Here is a 19,474-nt window from a genome sequence, read left to right on the forward strand (position 1 = left end):
CTATTTTTCTATGCTTTGTTTTATGTACTACTGTTTGTCGGTTAGTCGTTTTTAGCCCTGGTGTGGTCAGTTTATTTTCGTTTAGTGAGTTTGGATGCTCTTCTGTGATCTTTTGTCCCATCTAACGCACAATTTGTATTTGTAGCAAACAATTGCTATTGCAGTCCGTAAGGCATGAACATCCACAAGCGTAACGTATCAATTGATATATGCCAATATAACTCGATGGAACAGAAGGTATGGAACTGCTTTCAAATAGCAATTTAATAATAAGAAGTTGTCATGTGTGGATATCGATGACATCACTTTATCCTCAGCCTTGAAGTATTGCATTGTTTGGTATTTCAATGGCATTGTGTCGAATATCTACTATGAATTTTAATTACCATTGTTTAAACTTAAACATAGAATTTACCTCTAACTTTACTGTGACTTGACTGTTAGTGTTGCTAACCACCTATTGCAACTTATTCAAAATTCTGACCGAATTGCGTTTTGTTTTAAAAGCCAAACTGTTAAACAGGTCAGAAATTTGAACGGGTTGCAATAGTTGAAGAGCACCACTAATGGTCAATGCACCGAAATTATATCTGAATTGTCATACAGTTACAACTGAAAGGCACAATTGCTTATCGATGATCAAGTTTCATAAAATAATCCAGGGGATAAAAATCAAGGTATATAATACACAAAGTAAGACGGAATCGCATGGAATTAGTCTATTAGTTGTCACATAAACTCAGAGTGATTTATTAAGGTGGGGTCGTGTTTCGTAGTCATTTATTTTCTTTACTGTGTTTTGTATATAACTGTGTATATATTGCTTTTTTTTTTTTTTTTTTTTTTATTCATCGCGTTGTCATTTAATTTTCGGCTTTCAAGTTGAAATGTTCCTCTCGCATTTTTGCCTCTTTTCATGATTGTGTTTAAAATTACATGTTGTAACAAATTAATCAATGTCTACATTTCGCAAACAAACCGATGAAGATAATATAAGAGTAATATTTATGTATATATCATATTTATAAACATAATGAGATATAATTTAAATGCAAAAGAGACAATTTTTTACCCTTTTTTATGAGTGTGTTCAACATCACATGTTATAACAAATGTCAGGAGTATCTGGCCTTTGTTAATCTTGTATTATTTTTAAATTTTAGTTTCTTGTGTTTAATTAGGAGTTTAGTATGACGTCCATTATAACTGAACTAGTAAATGTATTTGTTTAGGGACCAGCTTCAGGACGCCTCCGGGTGCTGGAATTTCTCGCTGCATTGAAGACATATTGGTGACCTTCTGCTGTTGTCTGTTCTATGGTCGGGTTGCTGTCTCTGACACATTTGTAATTTACATTCTCAAATCTGAATACCAACATTGTTACTTGGATGGAGAGTTGTCTCATTGGCACTCATCCACCATCTCCCTAATATCACAAGGACAAGCATGTAACCTTCAGGTAAACATGAGGCTTTCGAAAAGAAGTTAACATGCCGTATAATAAGCTATAAAAGATACCGGGTTTATGACATGTCACACCTATACAAAACAGAACCAACAGCTAATTTAACAAAACAAAATGAACTAAAACAATTATGGAATACAGAATTGTACGACACTCATGAGAATATCAGTTCATATCTTTGACCAGTCTATTAAAGTGATCAAAAATGAAATCACCCTAACCTTGTTTGGATGTGTAACGGAGGAACAATTGAACACATATCTAGTTGACGAAAAGTAAATTACACACCACGTCTCCTTTCTTTTCCCTTTAATTGTTACATAACCATAGTTACCTTCTTTTGTTAATTTATTGGTTATTATTTCTGTTGTTAGCTTGTCTGTTGTGCTGATTATTTGTCTTGCTGTAGACCCTTCTGGTGTCAATTCATCTGATATTATTTCTGTTGTTAGCTTGTCTGTTGTGCTTTCTGTTTGTTCTGCTGTAGTACCTTCTGTTATTAATTCATCGGTTATTATTATTGAATAAATAAACAAACACTATAATTACTTATAAAAAAGAAGATGTGGTATGATTGCAAATGAGACAACTATCCACAAAAGACCAAAATGACACAGACATTAACAACTATAGGTCACCGTACGGCCTTCAACAATGAGCAAAGCCCATACCGCATAGTCAGCTATAAAAGGCCCCGATAAGACACTGTAAAACAATTCAAACGAGAAAACTAACTGCCTTATTTATGTAAAAAAAAAAATGAACGAAAAAAAAATATGTAACACATAAACAAACGATAACCACTGAATTACAGGCTCCTGACTTTGGACAGGCACATACATAAATAATGTGGCGGGGTTAAACATGTTAGCGGGATTAGTTTGCAATGAAGGTCGACCGGGATGGAAAGTGGGATCTATGTACAGTAATTGGACAAACTACATGTATACAGTGTAGAAAGTTAAACCACAAAAATACTGAACTTCGAGGAAAATTCTAAACGAAAAGTCCTTAATCCAACGTCAAAATCAAAACTTCAAGCCCTGGTGTGGTGAGTTTATTTTCGTTTAGTGAGTTTGGATGTTCCTCTGTGATCTTTTTTCCCATCTAACGCACAATTTGTATTTGTAGCAAACAATTGCTATTGCAGTCCGTAAGGCATGAACATCCACAAGCGTAGCGTATCAATTGATATATGCCAATATAACTCGATGGAACAGAAGGTATGGAACTGCTTTCAAATAGCAATTTAATAATAAGAAGTTGTCATGTGTGGATATCGATGACATCACTTTATCCTCAGCCTTGAAGTATTGCATTGTTTGGTATTTCAATGGCATTGTGTCGAATATCTACTATGAATTTTAATTACCATTGTTTAAACTTAAACATAGAATGTACCTCTAACTTTACTGTGACTTGACTGTTAGTGTTGCTAACCACCTATTGCAACTTATTCAAAATTCTGACCGAATTGCGTTTTGTTTTAAAAGCCAAACTGTTAAACTGGTCAGAAATGTGAACGGGTTACAATAGTTGAAGAGCACCACTAATAGTCAATGCACCGAAATTATATCTGAATTGTCGTACAGTTACAACTGAAAGGCACAAATGCTTATCGATGATCAAGTTTCATAAAATAATCCAGGGGATAAAAAATCAAGGTATATAATACACAAAGTAAGACGGAATCGCATTGAATTAGTCTATTAGTTGTCACATAAACTCAGAGTGATTTATTAAGGTGGGGTCGTGTTTCGTAGTCATTTATTTTCTTTACTGTGTTTTGTATATAACTGTGTATATGTTGCTTTTTTTCTTTTTTTCTTTTTTATTCATCGCGTTGTCATTTAATTTTCGGCTTTCAAGTTGAAATGTTCCTCTCGTATTTTTGCCTCTTTTCATGATTGTTTTTAAAATTACATGTTGTAACAAATTAATCAATGTGTACATTTCGCAAACAAACCGATGAAGATAATAAAAGAGTAATATTTATGTATATATCATATTTATAAACATAATGAGATATAATTTAAATGCAAAAGAGACAATTTTTTACCCTTTTTTATGAGTGTGTTCAACATCACATGTTATAACAAATGTCAGGAGTATCTGGCCTTTGTTAATCTTGTATTATTTTTAAATTTTAGTTTCTTGTGTTTAATTAGGAGTTTAGTATGACGTCCATTATAACTGAACTAGTAAATGTATTTGTTTAGGGACCAGCTTCAGGACGCCTCCGGGTGCTGGAATTTCTCGCTGCATTGAAGACATATTGGTGACCTTCTGCTGTTGTCTGTTCTATGGTCGGGTTGCTGTCTCTGACACATTTGTAATTTACATTCTCAAATCTGAATACCAACATTGTTACTTGGATGGAGAGTTGTCTCATTGGCACTCATCCACCATCTCCCTAATATCACAAGGACAAGCATGTAACCTTCAGGTAAACATGAGGCTTTCGAAAAGAAGTTAACATGCCGTATAATAAGCTATAAAAGATACCGGGTTTATGACATGTCACACCTATACAAAACAGAACCAACAGCTAATTTAACAAAACAAAATGAACTAAAACAATTATGGAATACAGAATTGTACGACACTCATGAGAATATCAGTTCATATCTTTGACCAGTCTATTAAAGTGATCAAAAATGAAATCACCCTAACCTTGTTTGGATGTGTAACGGAGGAACAATTGAACACATATCTAGTTGACGAAAAGTAAATTACACACCACGTCTCCTTTCTTTTCCCTTTAATTGTTACATAACCATAGTTACCTTCTTTTGTTAATTTATTGGTTATTATTTCTGTTGTTAGCTTGTCTGTTGTGCTGATTATTTGTCTTGCTGTAGACCCTTCTGGTGTCAATTCATCTGATATTATTTCTGTTGTTAGCTTGTCTGTTGTGCTTTCTGTTTGTTCTGCTGTAGTACCTTCTGTTATTAATTCATCGGTTATTATTATTGAATAAATAAACAAACACTATAATTACTTATAAAAAAGAAGATGTGGTATGATTGCAAATGAGACAACTATCCACAAAAGACCAAAATGACACAGACATTAACAACTATAGGTCACCGTACGGCCTTCAACAATGAGCAAAGCCCATACCGCATAGTCAGCTATAAAAGGCCCCGATAAGACACTGTAAAACAATTCAAACGAGAAAACTAACTGCCTTATTTATGTAAAAAAAAAAATGAACGAAAAAAAAATATGTAACACATAAACAAACGATAACCACTGAATTACAGGCTCCTGACTTTGGACAGGCACATACATAAATAATGTGGCGGGGTTAAACATGTTAGCGGGATTAGTTTGCAATGAAGGTCGACCGGGATGGAAAGTGGGATCTATGTACAGTAATTGGACAAACTACATGTATACAGTGTAGAAAGTTAAACCACAAAAATACTGAACTTCGAGGAAAATTCTAAACGAAAAGTCCTTAATCCAACGTCAAAATCAAAACTTCAAGCCCTGGTGTGGTGAGTTTATTTTCGTTTAGTGAGTTTGGATGTTCCTCTGTGATCTTTTTTCCCATCTAACGCACAATTTGTATTTGTAGCAAACAATTGCTATTGCAGTCCGTAAGGCATGAACATCCACAAGCGTAGCGTATCAATTGATATATGCCAATATAACTCGATGGAACAGAAGGTATGGAACTGCTTTCAAATAGCAATTTAATAATAAGAAGTTGTCATGTGTGGATATCGATGACATCACTTTATCCTCAGCCTTGAAGTATTGCATTGTTTGGTATTTCAATGGCATTGTGTCGAATATCTACTATGAATTTTAATTACCATTGTTTAAACTTAAACATAGAATGTACCTCTAACTTTACTGTGACTTGACTGTTAGTGTTGCTAACCACCTATTGCAACTTATTCAAAATTCTGACCGAATTGCGTTTTGTTTTAAAAGCCAAACTGTTAAACTGGTCAGAAATGTGAACGGGTTACAATAGTTGAAGAGCACCACTAATAGTCAATGCACCGAAATTATATCTGAATTGTCGTACAGTTACAACTGAAAGGCACAAATGCTTATCGATGATCAAGTTTCATAAAATAATCCAGGGGATAAAAAATCAAGGTATATAATACACAAAGTAAGACGGAATCGCATTGAATTAGTCTATTAGTTGTCACATAAACTCAGAGTGATTTATTAAGGTGGGGTCGTGTTTCGTAGTCATTTATTTTCTTTACTGTGTTTTGTATATAACTGTGTATATGTTGCTTTTTTTCTTTTTTTCTTTTTTATTCATCGCGTTGTCATTTAATTTTCGGCTTTCAAGTTGAAATGTTCCTCTCGTATTTTTGCCTCTTTTCATGATTGTTTTTAAAATTACATGTTGTAACAAATTAATCAATGTGTACATTTCGCAAACAAACCGATGAAGATAATATAAGAGTAATATTTATGTATATATCATATTTATAAACATAATGAGATGTAATTTAAATGCAAAAGAGACAATTTTTTACCCTTTTTTATGAGTGTGTTCAACATGACATGTTATAACAAATGTCAGGAGTATCTGGCCTTTGTAAATCTTGTATTATTTTTAAATTTTAGTTTCTTGTGTTTAATTAGGAGTTTAGTATGACGTCCATTATAACTGAACTAGTAAATGTATTTGTTTAGGGACCAGCTTCAGGACGCCTCCGGGTGCTGGAATTTCTCGCTGCATTGAAGACATATTGGTGACCTTCTGCTGTTGTCTGTTCTATGGTCGGGTTGCTGTCTCTGACACATTCGTAATTTACATTCTCAAATCTGAATACCAACATTGTTACTTGGATGGAGAGTTGTCTCATTGGCACTCATCCACCATCTCCCTAATATCACAAGGACAAGCATGTAACCTTCAGGTAAACATGAGGCTTTCGAAAAGAATTTAACATGTCGTATAATAAGCTATAAAAGATACCGGGTTTATGACATGTCACACCTATACAAAACAGAACCAACAGCTAATTTAACAAAACAAAATGAACTAAAACAATTATGGAATACAGAATTGTACGACACTCATGAGAATATCAGTTCATATCTTTGACCAGTCTATTAAAGTGATCAAAAATGAAATCACCCTAACCTTGTTTGGATGTGTAACGGAGGAACAATTGAACACATATCTAGTTGACGAAAAGTAAATTACACACCACGTCTCCTTTCTTTTCCCTTTAATTGTTACATAACCATAGTTACCTTCTTTTGTTAATTTATTGGTTATTATTTCTGTTGTTAGCTTGTCTGTTGTGCTGATTATTTGTCTTGCTGTAGACCCTTCTGGTGTCAATTCATCTGATATTATTTCTGTTGTTAGCTTGTCTGTTGTGCTTTCTGTTTGTTCTGCTGTAGTACCTTCTGTTATTAATTCATCGGTTATTATTATTGAATAAATAAACAAACACTATAATTACTTATAAAAAGAAGATGTGGTATGATTGCAAATGAGACAACTATCCACAAAAGACCAAAATGACACAGACATTAACAACTATAGGTCACCGTACGGCCTTCAACAATGAGCAAAGCCCATACCGCATAGTCAGCTATAAAAGGCCCCGATAAGACACTGTAAAACAATTCAAACGAGAAAACTAACGGCCTTATTTATGTAAAAAAAAAATGAACGAAAAAAAAAATATGTAACACATAAACAAACGATAACCACTGAATTACAGGCTCCTGACTTTGGACAGGCACATACATAAATAATGTGGCGGGGTTAAACATGTTAGCGGGATTAGTTTGCAATGAAGGTCGACCGGGATGGAAAGTGGGATCTATGTACAGTAATTGGACAAACTACATGTATACAGTGTAGAAAGTTAAACCACAAAAATACTGAACTTCGAGGAAAATTCTAAACGAAAAGTCCTTAATCCAACGTCAAAATCAAAACTTCCAGCCCATCAAATGAATGGACAGCTAATGTCATATTCCTGACTTGGTAGAAGTATTTTTTTAACTTAAAACCTGGTTTTATAGATAGCTTTACTTCTTACTTGTGTGATAGTCGTTTTCATTTCCATTATACTGGCGTGTGAACAAAACAAACAAGCATAATAGCTAAAAATGTCAAAGGTATGGGTACAGTTGGAAGAGTAGATTATACCAGGCTTACTTCTCATTGCAAGGTTCACTACCATGTAAAGCAGGTAGTAATCAGCATACATTGTCCGTCAGATATGTATGACGTTCCACGTCAGATGGGATGTGGGTGTGTACTTATACATCTCTCAGTAACAACCTAATATGTTTGAATATGTTTGAAATCGTTTAGAGATAATTAAAATCATTAATTTATAAAAAAAGATAAAACATTTTTATCCTATGAACAAAGGCACCAGTAGTATACCGCTGTTCGAAATTCATTAATCGATTGAGAGCAAAACAAATCCGGAAAACAGTTAAAGTTTTTTTAGAATTAAAGTTGTTTCTAGTCTTTGCATCAAAATCTATTTATATGCTTATATTTATATACTTTATAAGTCCCCGGTTGACATTAATCAAAAGCTCAATCAAATATATGACACACAATTATTAACGACACAACAGGCTCTTTAACTCAATGTTCTCAAACTTGCTTTCCATAATATAATTTCAAATTATTGCTCCAATTCATCTAGTACATTTTCGAGTGTACACATGTGCATACCTGTCTTGTACATTCTAAATACAATAGCATAATGTTCTAAAAGGTGCAGATATTTGAAATAAAATCATTTTGATGGGACTTTTCTAATGTTTACTCATTGTTTATATGGGATAGGATAATATTACCTGAACAATCAGTGAAGTTAAAATCTAATACCAGGGTATATGTACCATTACATGTTGCAGATGCATTCGTCAAGTGTGTATTGTTTAGTAAATACAGCTTTAGATTCTCCAATTCACAGTCATTGCAATCCAGTGGGTTGTTGGCTAATTTCCTGTTGAGTAAAAGTTTAATGTAATCTTATTTTATTCTTCGAATCATGAAAATCGGATACATATTGCATATAAACTACTTTAATTAGATGTTCATTGAATATAAAAGAATCTTTTCAATATACTTACTGACGTTTGATTATCTTTTGAGATTCATAAATTAGATGGAAGCCAACATGTCAATGACATTTTTTTAAATATGTTTTTTAGCAGTTATTTGATTTTTTTTATGCGAGTTGTAAATCTTTTCTTTTTAGAGGCATTTTAAATCAGGTTTGATAATCAGAGATTATCTCAACGAGAATTTGATTTCGCTTGAGTCGGAACGGCGAAAGTGAGAAAAGCATTCGAGTACAGAAAACTTCAACGTTACAACAGGGATAGTTACACTCATTGGTCGATGACCAAGTACAAAAAACGAAAAGTCATAAAACAGTCTAGAAAACACAGGATGGCAAAGTAAAGTTCAACCTGTGGAGCAGGATCTGCTAATTACCTTTCCGGAACACCTGCAATCACTCCAGTTGTTGGTGGGGTTCGTGTTGCTTTAGTTTTTTATGTTTTTTATTATGTACTTAGATAATATACGTATAGTGTCTTGAAATATGAAATTTATTTGTATGAGGCTAAGAAAGGGGAAATGCGAGGTAAAATAAAAGCAAAATTTTTCTTTGACTAAAATGTTTACAATATTAACAATAGGATAATATCAAAAAGTATTTAAAAGAAGAAAAACATATTACTATTAATCTTTGTGTAATTAATGTAAATTTAATACTAAACAGAAAACGATAAACTTGTGGCCAAGATGTTATGCCACAAACACAAGGTGTCAATATTGTTTATGAAATTTATTTGTATGAGGGAAAGAAACAGAAGAAATGCGACTATGTGTGTTACAACTATGTTTTGTCAATAATTTGGTTTATATCAGGTTAATTAGTGTAAATGTGTATTCATGTGGTTTTTTTGTTTAAATGTACTTTAATCATTCTAATCATTTTCTGTGCTTTATTTTGTAATTCATTTGATTGTATAGCTCAAATTTTGGGCACCATGATTGGTTAATAAAATCATCTATCTATCTTATGTACACCAGATCTAGATTTCGACAATATATGTCTCTTCAGTGATATTATGGATCGAAACGGTATTTGGAAGGCCATATAAATAAACTTATCATAGATACCAGGACGAAATTTATATATACGCCAGACGCGCGTTTCGTCTACAAAAGACTCATCAGTGACGCTCGAATCCAAAAAAGTAAAAAAAAAACCAAATAAAGTACGGAGTTAAAGAGCATTGAGATCCAAAAGTCCCAAAAGTGTTACCAAATACAGCTAAGGTAATCTATGCCTGAGGTAGAAAAGCCTTAGAATTTCAAAAAATTCTAAACTTTGTAAACAGTTAATTTATAAATATAACAATATCAATGATAATTCATGTCAGCACAAAAAGTGCTCACTACTGGGCTTGTGATACCCTCGGGAAATAAATCACCACCAGCAGTGGCATCGACCCAGTGGTTGTAAATAAACTCATCATAGATACCAGGACTAAAATTTATATATACGCCAGACGCGCGTTTCGTCTACAAAAGACTCATCAGTGACACTCGAATCCAAAAAAGTAAAAAAAAGCCAAATAAAGTACGGAGTTGAAGAGCATTGAGATCCAAAAGTCTAAAAGTGTTGCCAAATACAGCTAAGGTAATCTATGCCTGAGGTAGAAAAGCCTTAGAATTTCAAAAAATTCAAAATTTTGTAAACAGTTAATTTATAAATATAACAATATCAATGATAATTCATGTCAGCACAAAAAGTGCTGACTACTGGGCTTCTGATACCCTCGGGAAATAAATCACCACCAGCAGTGGCATCGACCCATTGGTTGTAAATAAACTCATCATAGATACCAGGACTAAAACTTATATATACGCCAGACGCGCGTTTCGTCTACAAAAGACTCATCAGTGACGCTCGAATCCAAAAAAAGTAGTAAAAAAAAGCCAAATAAAGTACGAAGTTGAAGAACATTGAGATCCAAAATTCCTAAAAGTGTTGCCAAATACAGCTTAGGTAATCTATGCCTGAGGTAGAAAAGCCTTAGAATTTCAAAAAAATTCAAAATTTTGTAAACAGTTAATTTATAAATATAACAATATCAATGATAATTCATGTCAGAAAAAAAAAGTGCTGACTACTGAGCTTGTGATACCCTCGGGGAAATAGATAGACTCTTGAATTTTAAGAGTCAATATAGGATGAACGGATCATATAAATCGGAGGGAAAATATGATACAAGCCCAAACGAAAAAACTTAAACGAGTCTAAATTGAAAACTACGTTCAAACCTTTGATTGCGTTGGATAAAAACCGCAATTTTTATACGTGTGCATGTAAAACAAATTTCGAGTTGTTGAAGGGTTTAAATACAGCAAATATATATATATACAACTCGTCTAAACATCAACCAAACAATGTTAGATCTGTAAATTTGCTTTCGCAAATTTTTGTTCTTCTCTCGCCGGAATTTGAACCCATGCTACTGAGATACCGTGACACCAAAAAGCCTGCACTGTAGCCGTCCCGCTAGACCACACGACCACCTGGGCTTCATAAAATGTAGCTTTCGGTGGCCGGGTTTTACCTTTTCACGTCAGTTTTAATCTAGCGTCGTTCTATAGTACATAATATATAAGGCATGGAGATGTCATTTTTACAGATCAGCTAAATTATCTATAGTAAAGGATCCTACAAATTAATGTAAGATACAGTCACAGAAAATAATTAAGTCTAAGTCAGTGACAACTCTACAACAGATTTATCTATCGGATCCCCAGCAGCGGTGGTGATACATGGCTGTGTACATTATGTATATACAACTCGTTTAAACATCAACCAAACAATGTTAGATCTGTAAATTTCTTTCGCAAATTTTTGTTTTTGTACATAATGTACACAGCCATGTATCACCATCACTGCTGGTGATCTGATGGATTAATCTGTTGTAGAGTTTTCACTGGATCAGACGTATATATATATGTAAGCCTGACATTGTGTTTCCATCTTGACTCAAATCTAACTAATAGGCCTGATTTATCATATATACTAGTACAGTGTATTGAAATGTTGAAAACTGTTTAAGAAGTTGCAGCTAGCTTGACTTAACCGGACCCAAACAGAACACTCGCTGAATTGGATATGGTTTTAACAAAGACACAATATGGTAACAGTACCAGGTAAGTTATTCCTTTAATTTATTAAGAATGTTGACATCAAAAGTATTGATAAATGAATATAAACTTAGAGAAAAGTTTGTAGGTTAAAGCAGTGTAATGAGTACCAAAACCAGTGTCCAATATGTTCTTTTAAAAACACATACACACAATCAGTACATGACTAAAACCAATGCACAATATGTACTTGAATGCACAAAAAATCATTAGATGATAAAACAGAAAACCACCTTTTTGTAAAACAAACTGTTAGTGCAGTGATTCTAGTGTAACAAAATAGTAGATTTGAAAATTTACTCTAAAAGGTTGAGGTGTCTATAGGTTAATAACATCAATTAATCTATAAGAATAAATTTCAACGTGTTAGTATGTCTTCAAATTGGTTGTTTACATAACATGTTTATTCGTTGAAGGCCGTACATTGACCTATAGTGGTATACTTTTTTAAAATTGTTATTTGGATGGAGAGTTGTCTCATTGGCACTCACATCACATCTTCCTATATCTAGTTATAAGATGTTATGAATTAGGTTCATTCTGTCTTTCTAATTCCTTCAAATGCCAAAGTCTTACCGCGTGGACTTTAAGGGTTACTACGCCTACAGGGAAATACGCCAAAAAGAGGGAAATTCCAAACACTTTTTTCAACAATAAAATTGTTATCTATTTTGTTTATGTTTTTTTTTATCGATTTCAGTTTAAAGACAATATACGTATAGTGTCTTGAAATATGATTTTTTTTGTATTCGGCACGACATGGGGAAATACGTATAGCTTTATCTGTAGAATAAAATAGCTGATTGCAGTATAATATAATTTATCTGTTTGTCTTTTCTTTTTTTACTATGACGTTGTCAGTTTATTTTCGATATATGAGTTTGACTGTCCCTTTGCTAACTTTTGTCCCTTTTTAAGACTGAGCAACTTGAACCCTACAAAATAACTGAACTCCGAGGAAAATTCGAAATTGAAATTCCCGAATCAAATGGCAAAATCAAATGCACAAACACATTAAACGAATAGAAAACAACTGTCAGATACCCGACTTGGTACAGTCATTTTCTTATATAGAAAAAAATGTTTGATTGAATCTGATTTTTTACATTTGCAGCTATTCAAACCTCTCACTTGTATGACAGTTTCTGAAAATGGATAAGTATATACTGACTCATATGCGTGACCCATCGTGTTGCTCATGTAAGTAAAAACCCGGTGATAAGTATAAGTCGATAGGGCAATTTCGAAAAAAAGGAAGGGATTGTGGTTGCAATAATTGTCATCTCAAAAAAATAGATAGTCCATAATGGTCTATCAAATCGTGATGGCTTTGTATTTTTTTGAACACTTAACGACTTATTTTTAAGCAATCAATTCTGACGCAAATAGTCATGTTTATAGTCGATATCTTTATTAGACCCTAGAAATCATTCTCATTTATTCATCTATGGATTTGCACTATCAAATCGCAATTCGTTCGATGTACTGTTATCACGGATACCGATATTTTCTTTGTTAACATTGTTCATCATAAAGAAACGAACAAAAATCGAAATTTCTTTTTTCATGTGGTGTGAAACGTTTACTTGAATAAGAATGGATTTCGACTTCGTACTTTTTTGGGCCTTTTTAGCTTTTGTGGAGCGTCACTGGTGAGTCTTTTGTAGACGAAACTCGCGTCTTTCGTAAATTTTAATCCTGGTATCTATGATGAGTGCATTTCAACCACTGGTCGATGCCAGTGCTGGTTGAGTTTTATTTCTTGAGTGTATCACGTCTGTGCTGACATAAATTATCATTGATATATTCATAACTGTAGAAGAGGCACAGTCAAACTCATAAATCGAAAATAAACTGACAAGGCCTGTCTAAAAAAGAAAGAAGACAAACAGACAAACCATAGAAGACATGACACAACATAGTAAACCAAAAAAACGATACCTACCAAAAACTAGGGATGATCTCAGGTGCTCCGGAAGTTTAAGCAGATCCTGGTCCATATGTGGCATCCGTCGTGTTGTTTATGTTATAACAAATCCGGTAAATAGTCTTATTCGGTAGATCACATTCATGTAAGGGAAGGGAAGGGGATTGTAGTTACGACGAAAGGAACATATCCGATATATAGTTATCAAAGGTACCAGGATTATAATTTAGTATGCCAGACGCGCGTTTCGTCTACATAAGACTCATCAATGACGCGCACATCAAATATTTATAAAGCGAAACAAGTACAAAGTTGAAGAGCATTGAGGTTCCATGAGTGTTGTGAACCGGGAATTTATAAAATGATCACATTATTGAATTTGTGAAACGGTTATTCCATAACCGTCAACCAACTCGTGATGACGTCCGTAAAATTAACGAAAGGATGATTTCAACTTCACCATTTGGAAATCTTGGTTTAATAGCTTCCTTGTGAGCAGCAACCCTCAAGAAAATCGTGATAGGAAATGCAAGCACGGGAATATCGTATCAATTCGGAGATATATACCCCGTATGCAGGTGCTGTTGGAATGTTGCTTCTTAGAAATGGAAAGTTCACAATTGGAATGCTGAAATCATCTCTGTTGTCGTAAAGAGTTGTTTTCAACCGACCCTCATTGTCAATTTCTAGATGTAAGTCAAGATATCAGGCCAACTTAACTGTATCTGGTGTAGCCTTTATCTCTGGTTCGATGGGATAGATGCGTTCAACATAGCCACCAAATTTTGAATTATTTAGTGATAGAACGTCATCTATATAGCGGAAAGTATGAAGTCAGCCTCATAGTATTAAAGAAACAAGTCGGAAAGAAGAGGGGCACAATTGGTTCCCATTAGAATGCCGACGGTCTGTTGAAAAACACGTACTCCGAACGTAACCGAACGTAAGATAATGTCAGTGTCAGAGATTTTTTTGTTTGAATAAGAGTGATCCCTCTCAATACAGGCTGTATCTCTCTCTAAGACATGTACAAGATACTTGTATCTACGTTGACCATTCTTTTGTTTAGAAACAAAGCAGTACCAACTCTTTCAATTTGTCTTTTAGTTTGGAATGTGAAATACTTGTGTAAAGTGCAGAGAATGTCAAATGTTTTAATACTATTGCAAGATGAAAGAGAGTTAGATTGTGTGTACTCATACATTATTAAGAATGTTGACATAAAAAGTATTGATAAATGAATATAAACTTAGAGAAAAGTTTGTAGGTTAAAGCAGTGTAATGAGTACCAAAACCAGTGTCCAATATGTTCTTTTAAAAACACATACACACAATCAGTACATGACTAAAACCAATGCACAATATGTACTTGAATGCACAAAAAATCATTAGATGATAAAACAGAAAACCACCTTTTTGTAAAACAAACTGTTAGTGCAGTGATTCTAGTGTAACAAAATAGTAGATTTGAAAATTTACTCTAAAAGGTTGAGGTGTCTATAGGTTAATAACATCAATTAATCTATAAGAATAAATTTCAACGTGTTAGTATGTCTTCAAATTGGTTGTTTACATAACATGTTTATTCGTTGAAGGCCGTACATTGACCTATAGTGGTATACTTTTTTAAAATTGTTATTTGGATGGAGAGTTGTCTCATTGGCACTCACATCACATCTTCCTATATCTAGTTATAAGATGTTATGAATTAGGTTCATTCTGTCTTTCTAATTCCTTCAAATGCCAAAGTCTTACCGCGTGGACTTTAAGGATTACTACGCCTACAGGGAAATACGCCAAAAAGAGGGAAATTCCAAACACTTTTTTCAACAATAAAATTGTTATCTATTTTGTTTATGTTTTTTTTTATCGATTTCAGTTTAAAGACAATATACGTATAGTGTCTTGAAATATGATTTTTTTTTTATTCGGCACGACATGGGGAAATACGTATAGCTTTATCTGTAGAATAAAATAGCTGATTGCAGTATAATATAATTTATCTGTTTGTCTTTTCTTTTTTTACTATGACGTTGTCAGTTTATTTTCGATATATGAGTTTGACTGTCCCTTTGCTAACTTTTGTCCCTTTTTAAGACTGAGCAACTTGAACCCTACAAAATAACTGAACACCGAGGAAATTTCGAAATTGAAATTCCCGAATCAAATGGCAAAATCAAATGCACAAACACATTAAACGAATGGAAAACAACTGTCAGATACCCGACTTGGTACAGTCATTTTCTTATATAGAAAAAAATGTTTGATTGAATCTGATTTTTTACATTTGCAGCTATTCAAACCTCTCACTTGTATGACAGTTTCTGAAAAGGGATAAGTATATACTGACTCATATGCGTGACCCATCGTGTTGCTCATGTAAGTAAAAACCCAGTGATAAGTATAAGTCGATAGGGCAATTTCGAAAAAAAAGGAAGGGATTGTGGTTGCAATAATTGTCATCTCAAAAAAATAGATCGTCCATAATGGCCTATCAAATCGTGCTGGCTTTGTATTTTTTTGAACACTTAACGACTTATTTTTAAGCAATCAATTCTGACGCAAATAGTCATGTTTATAGTCGATATCTTTATTAGACCCTAGAAATCATTCTCATTTATTCATCTATGGATTTGCACTATCAAATCGCAATTCGTTCGATGTACTGTTATCACGGATACCGATATTTTCTTTGTTAACATTGTTCATCATAAAGAAACGAACAAAAATCGAAATTTCTTTTTTCATGTGGTGTGAAACGTTTACTTGAATAAGAATGGACTTCGACTTCGTACTTTTTTGGGCCTTTTTAGCTTTTGTGGAGCGTCACTGGTGAGTCTTTTGTAGACGAAACTCGCGTCTTTCGTAAATTTTAATCCTGGTATCTATGATGAGTTCATTTCAACCACTGGTCGATGCCAGTGCTGGTTGAGTTTTATTTCTTGAGTGTATCACGTCTGTGCTGACATAAATTATCATTGATATATTCATAACTGTAGAAGAGGCACAGTCAAACTCATAAATCGAAAATAAACTGACAACGCCTGTCTAAAAAAGAAAGAAGACAAACAGACAAACCATAGAAGACATGACACAACATAGTAAACCAAAAAAAACGATACCTACCAAAAACTAGGGATGATCTCAGGTGCTCCGGAAGTTTAAGCAGATCCTGGTCCATATGTGGCATCCGTCGTGTTGTTTATGTTATAACAAATCCGGTAAATAGTCTTATTCGGTAGATCACATTCATGTAAGGGAAGGGAAGGGGATTGTAGTTACGACGAAAGGAACATATCCGATATATAGTTATCAAAGGTACCAGGATTATAATTTAGTATGCCAGACGCGCGTTTCGTCTACATAAGACTCATCAATGACGCGCACATCAAATATTTATGAAGCGAAACAAGTACAAAGTTGAAGAGCATTGAGGTTCCATGAGTGTTGTAAACCGGGAATTTATAAAATGATCACATTATTGAATTTGTGAAACGGTTATTCCATAACCGTCAACCAACTCGTGATGACGTCCGTAAAATTAACGAAAGGATGATTTCAACTTCACCATTTGGAAATCTTGGTTTAATAGCTTCCTTGTGAGCAGCAACCCTCAAGAAAATCGTGATAGGAAATGCAAGCACGGGAATATCGTATCAATTCGGAGATATATACCCCGTATGCAGGTGCTGTTGGAATGTTGCTTCTTAGAAATGGAAAGTTCACAATTGGAATGCTGAAATCATCTCTGTTGTCGTAAAGAGTTGTTTTCAACCGACCCTCATTGTCAATTTCTAGATGTAAGTCAAGATATCAGGCCGACTTAACTGTATCTGGTGTAGCCTTTATCTCTGGTTCGATGGGATAGATGCGTTCAACATAGCCACCAAATTTTGAATTATTTAGTGATAGAACGTCATCTATATAGCGGAAAGTATGAAGTCAGCCTCATAGTATTAAAGAAACAAGTCGGAAAGAAGAGGGGCACAATTGGTTCCCATTAGAATGCCGACGGTCTGTTGAAAAACACGTACTCCGAACGTAACAAATATGTTGTCAATAAAAAAATCAGGCATCTTGATAATGTCAGTGTCAGAGATTTTTTTGTTTGAATAAGAGTGATCCCTCTCAAAGCAGGCTGTATCCCTCTCTAAGACATGTACAAGATACTTGTATCTACGTTGACCATTCTTTTGTTTAGAAACAAAGCAATACCAACTCTTTCAATTTGTCTTTTAGTTTGGAATGTGAAATACTTGTGTAAAGTGCAGAGAATGTCAAATGTTTTAATACTATTGCAAGATGAAAGAGAGTTAGATTGTGTGTACTCTAAAAGATCTTTGGAATTTTAAGTATCAACATTTACGTAACGACACCTCTAGAATAGAATAGACAGTTTCACAATAACTTTGAAGCCCGTCTTTGATTGCTGATAAAATAGATGTTAATAATTTAGAAAGACCCAGTAATATACCGTTGTTCGTAAGGACACTTATGTAGTTAAGGTATCCAATACAGTGATGGAAGATCCATTTCTTCATCTTTGGTTGAAATTCCAAAGGAACATAGAACAGACCTATGATTATCCACGATTTCCTCTTTGGTAAGTGTCGTGAGGGTATATGTTGAGTTTCCAAGTGAAGTGTCAATACCAATTCGTTTATCAAGCAGTTAATTAATGAGTTTTACACACAAAAACGATGTTGTTTGGGGCTTTGTCTGCGGGGACATCAACATATTTGTCATGGAGGTAGGACATGTGTTTTGCAACCTTTGGGTCTTTATATAAACGTAGTATGGGCATTGATAGACCCATTCAGTTTTTTAATTCTGATTTGTATCAACGACCTCATCTCCTTAATTCATTCTCGCGCTTAGCCCTTTGCCTGGATTAACTGTTAGACTTTTTGAATATTTGGGTTACTAAGTCTTTAATACCTTAGGAATATATATCTTATCTGTGTTGGCATAACTTTTAGTAATTTAGGTCCACAATGCTCTTCATCTTCATACTTTATTTGAGCTTTTTAACTTTTTGGGAGTGTCACTGATGAGTATTATGTAGACGAAACGCGCAATTGGCATCATAACAAAATTTAGTCCTGGTATATATGATGAGTTCTTTTTTTATCGATATACATACAAGGTGGTAAGAGCTGGTAGGTCTTGAAATGTTCCTTCTTGTATTGTAGTTATTTGATTGTTGCTTAAATCTCTGAAACAGAAAAACATGGAACTGTTAATTGTATTCTTCAACGAAGAAATGATTTATTCTGATGCATTCATTATGTATTAATGGTGTTGCTTATAAAAGAGGGACGAAAGATACCAGAGGGACAGTTAAACTCATAAATCGAAAATTAACTGACAACGCCATGGCTAAAAATGAAAAATACAAACAGACAAACACATGACACTACATAGAAAACTCAAGAATAAACAACACGAACCCTGCCAAAATCTAGGAGTGATCTCAGGCGCTCCGGAAGGGTAAGCAGATCCTTCTCCACATGTGGCACCCGTCGTGTTGCTCATGTCATAACAAATTCGGTAAATAGTCTCATTTGGTAGGTCATATTCATGAAAGGAAAGGGAATTGTAGTTACGATGTAAGGAACATATGCTTAGATGACAATAAACATACGCTTGTTTATCTACCTGTATATATTCTGTAGTGTGTTGACTTGAAATTTATTCAATATCAATTAAAAATACACATTGTTCATCTTAAGATTTCCTTTGTATCTAATTGTTTTACATTTAGAGGCATACAAGAAGCATTAGAACAACGGTGCTTACAGTCAATGCTCGAACCTTACACATGGCTTAACTTTGTAATAGAGGGACGAAAGATACCAAAGATACAATCAAACTC

The 19,474-nt window shown here is 34.0% G+C and overlaps 1 protein-coding gene across 1 annotated transcript in view; it reads right to left on the reverse strand.

Moving 5' to 3' along the window:
• LOC143069494 (uncharacterized) overlaps positions 1 to 19,474 on the reverse strand; it is a 213,191-nt gene that overhangs the window by 167,486 nt on the left and 26,231 nt on the right. Inside the window, exons 10-14 of the mRNA XM_076244168.1 lie at positions 18,743 to 18,814; positions 8,285 to 8,436; positions 6,704 to 6,862; positions 4,252 to 4,410; positions 1,800 to 1,958 (exon numbers count right to left, since the gene is read on the reverse strand). Coding sequence (XP_076100283.1) covers positions 1,800 to 1,958; positions 4,252 to 4,410; positions 6,704 to 6,862; positions 8,285 to 8,436; positions 18,743 to 18,814 — 701 coding nt within the window. The remainder of the gene's footprint in view (positions 1 to 1,799; positions 1,959 to 4,251; positions 4,411 to 6,703; positions 6,863 to 8,284; positions 8,437 to 18,742; positions 18,815 to 19,474) is intronic.

Source organism: Mytilus galloprovincialis, chromosome 3 (genome assembly GCF_965363235.1).
Source record: "Mytilus galloprovincialis chromosome 3, xbMytGall1.hap1.1, whole genome shotgun sequence".
NCBI classification, from domain to species: Eukaryota; Metazoa; Mollusca; class Bivalvia; order Mytilida; family Mytilidae; genus Mytilus; species Mytilus galloprovincialis.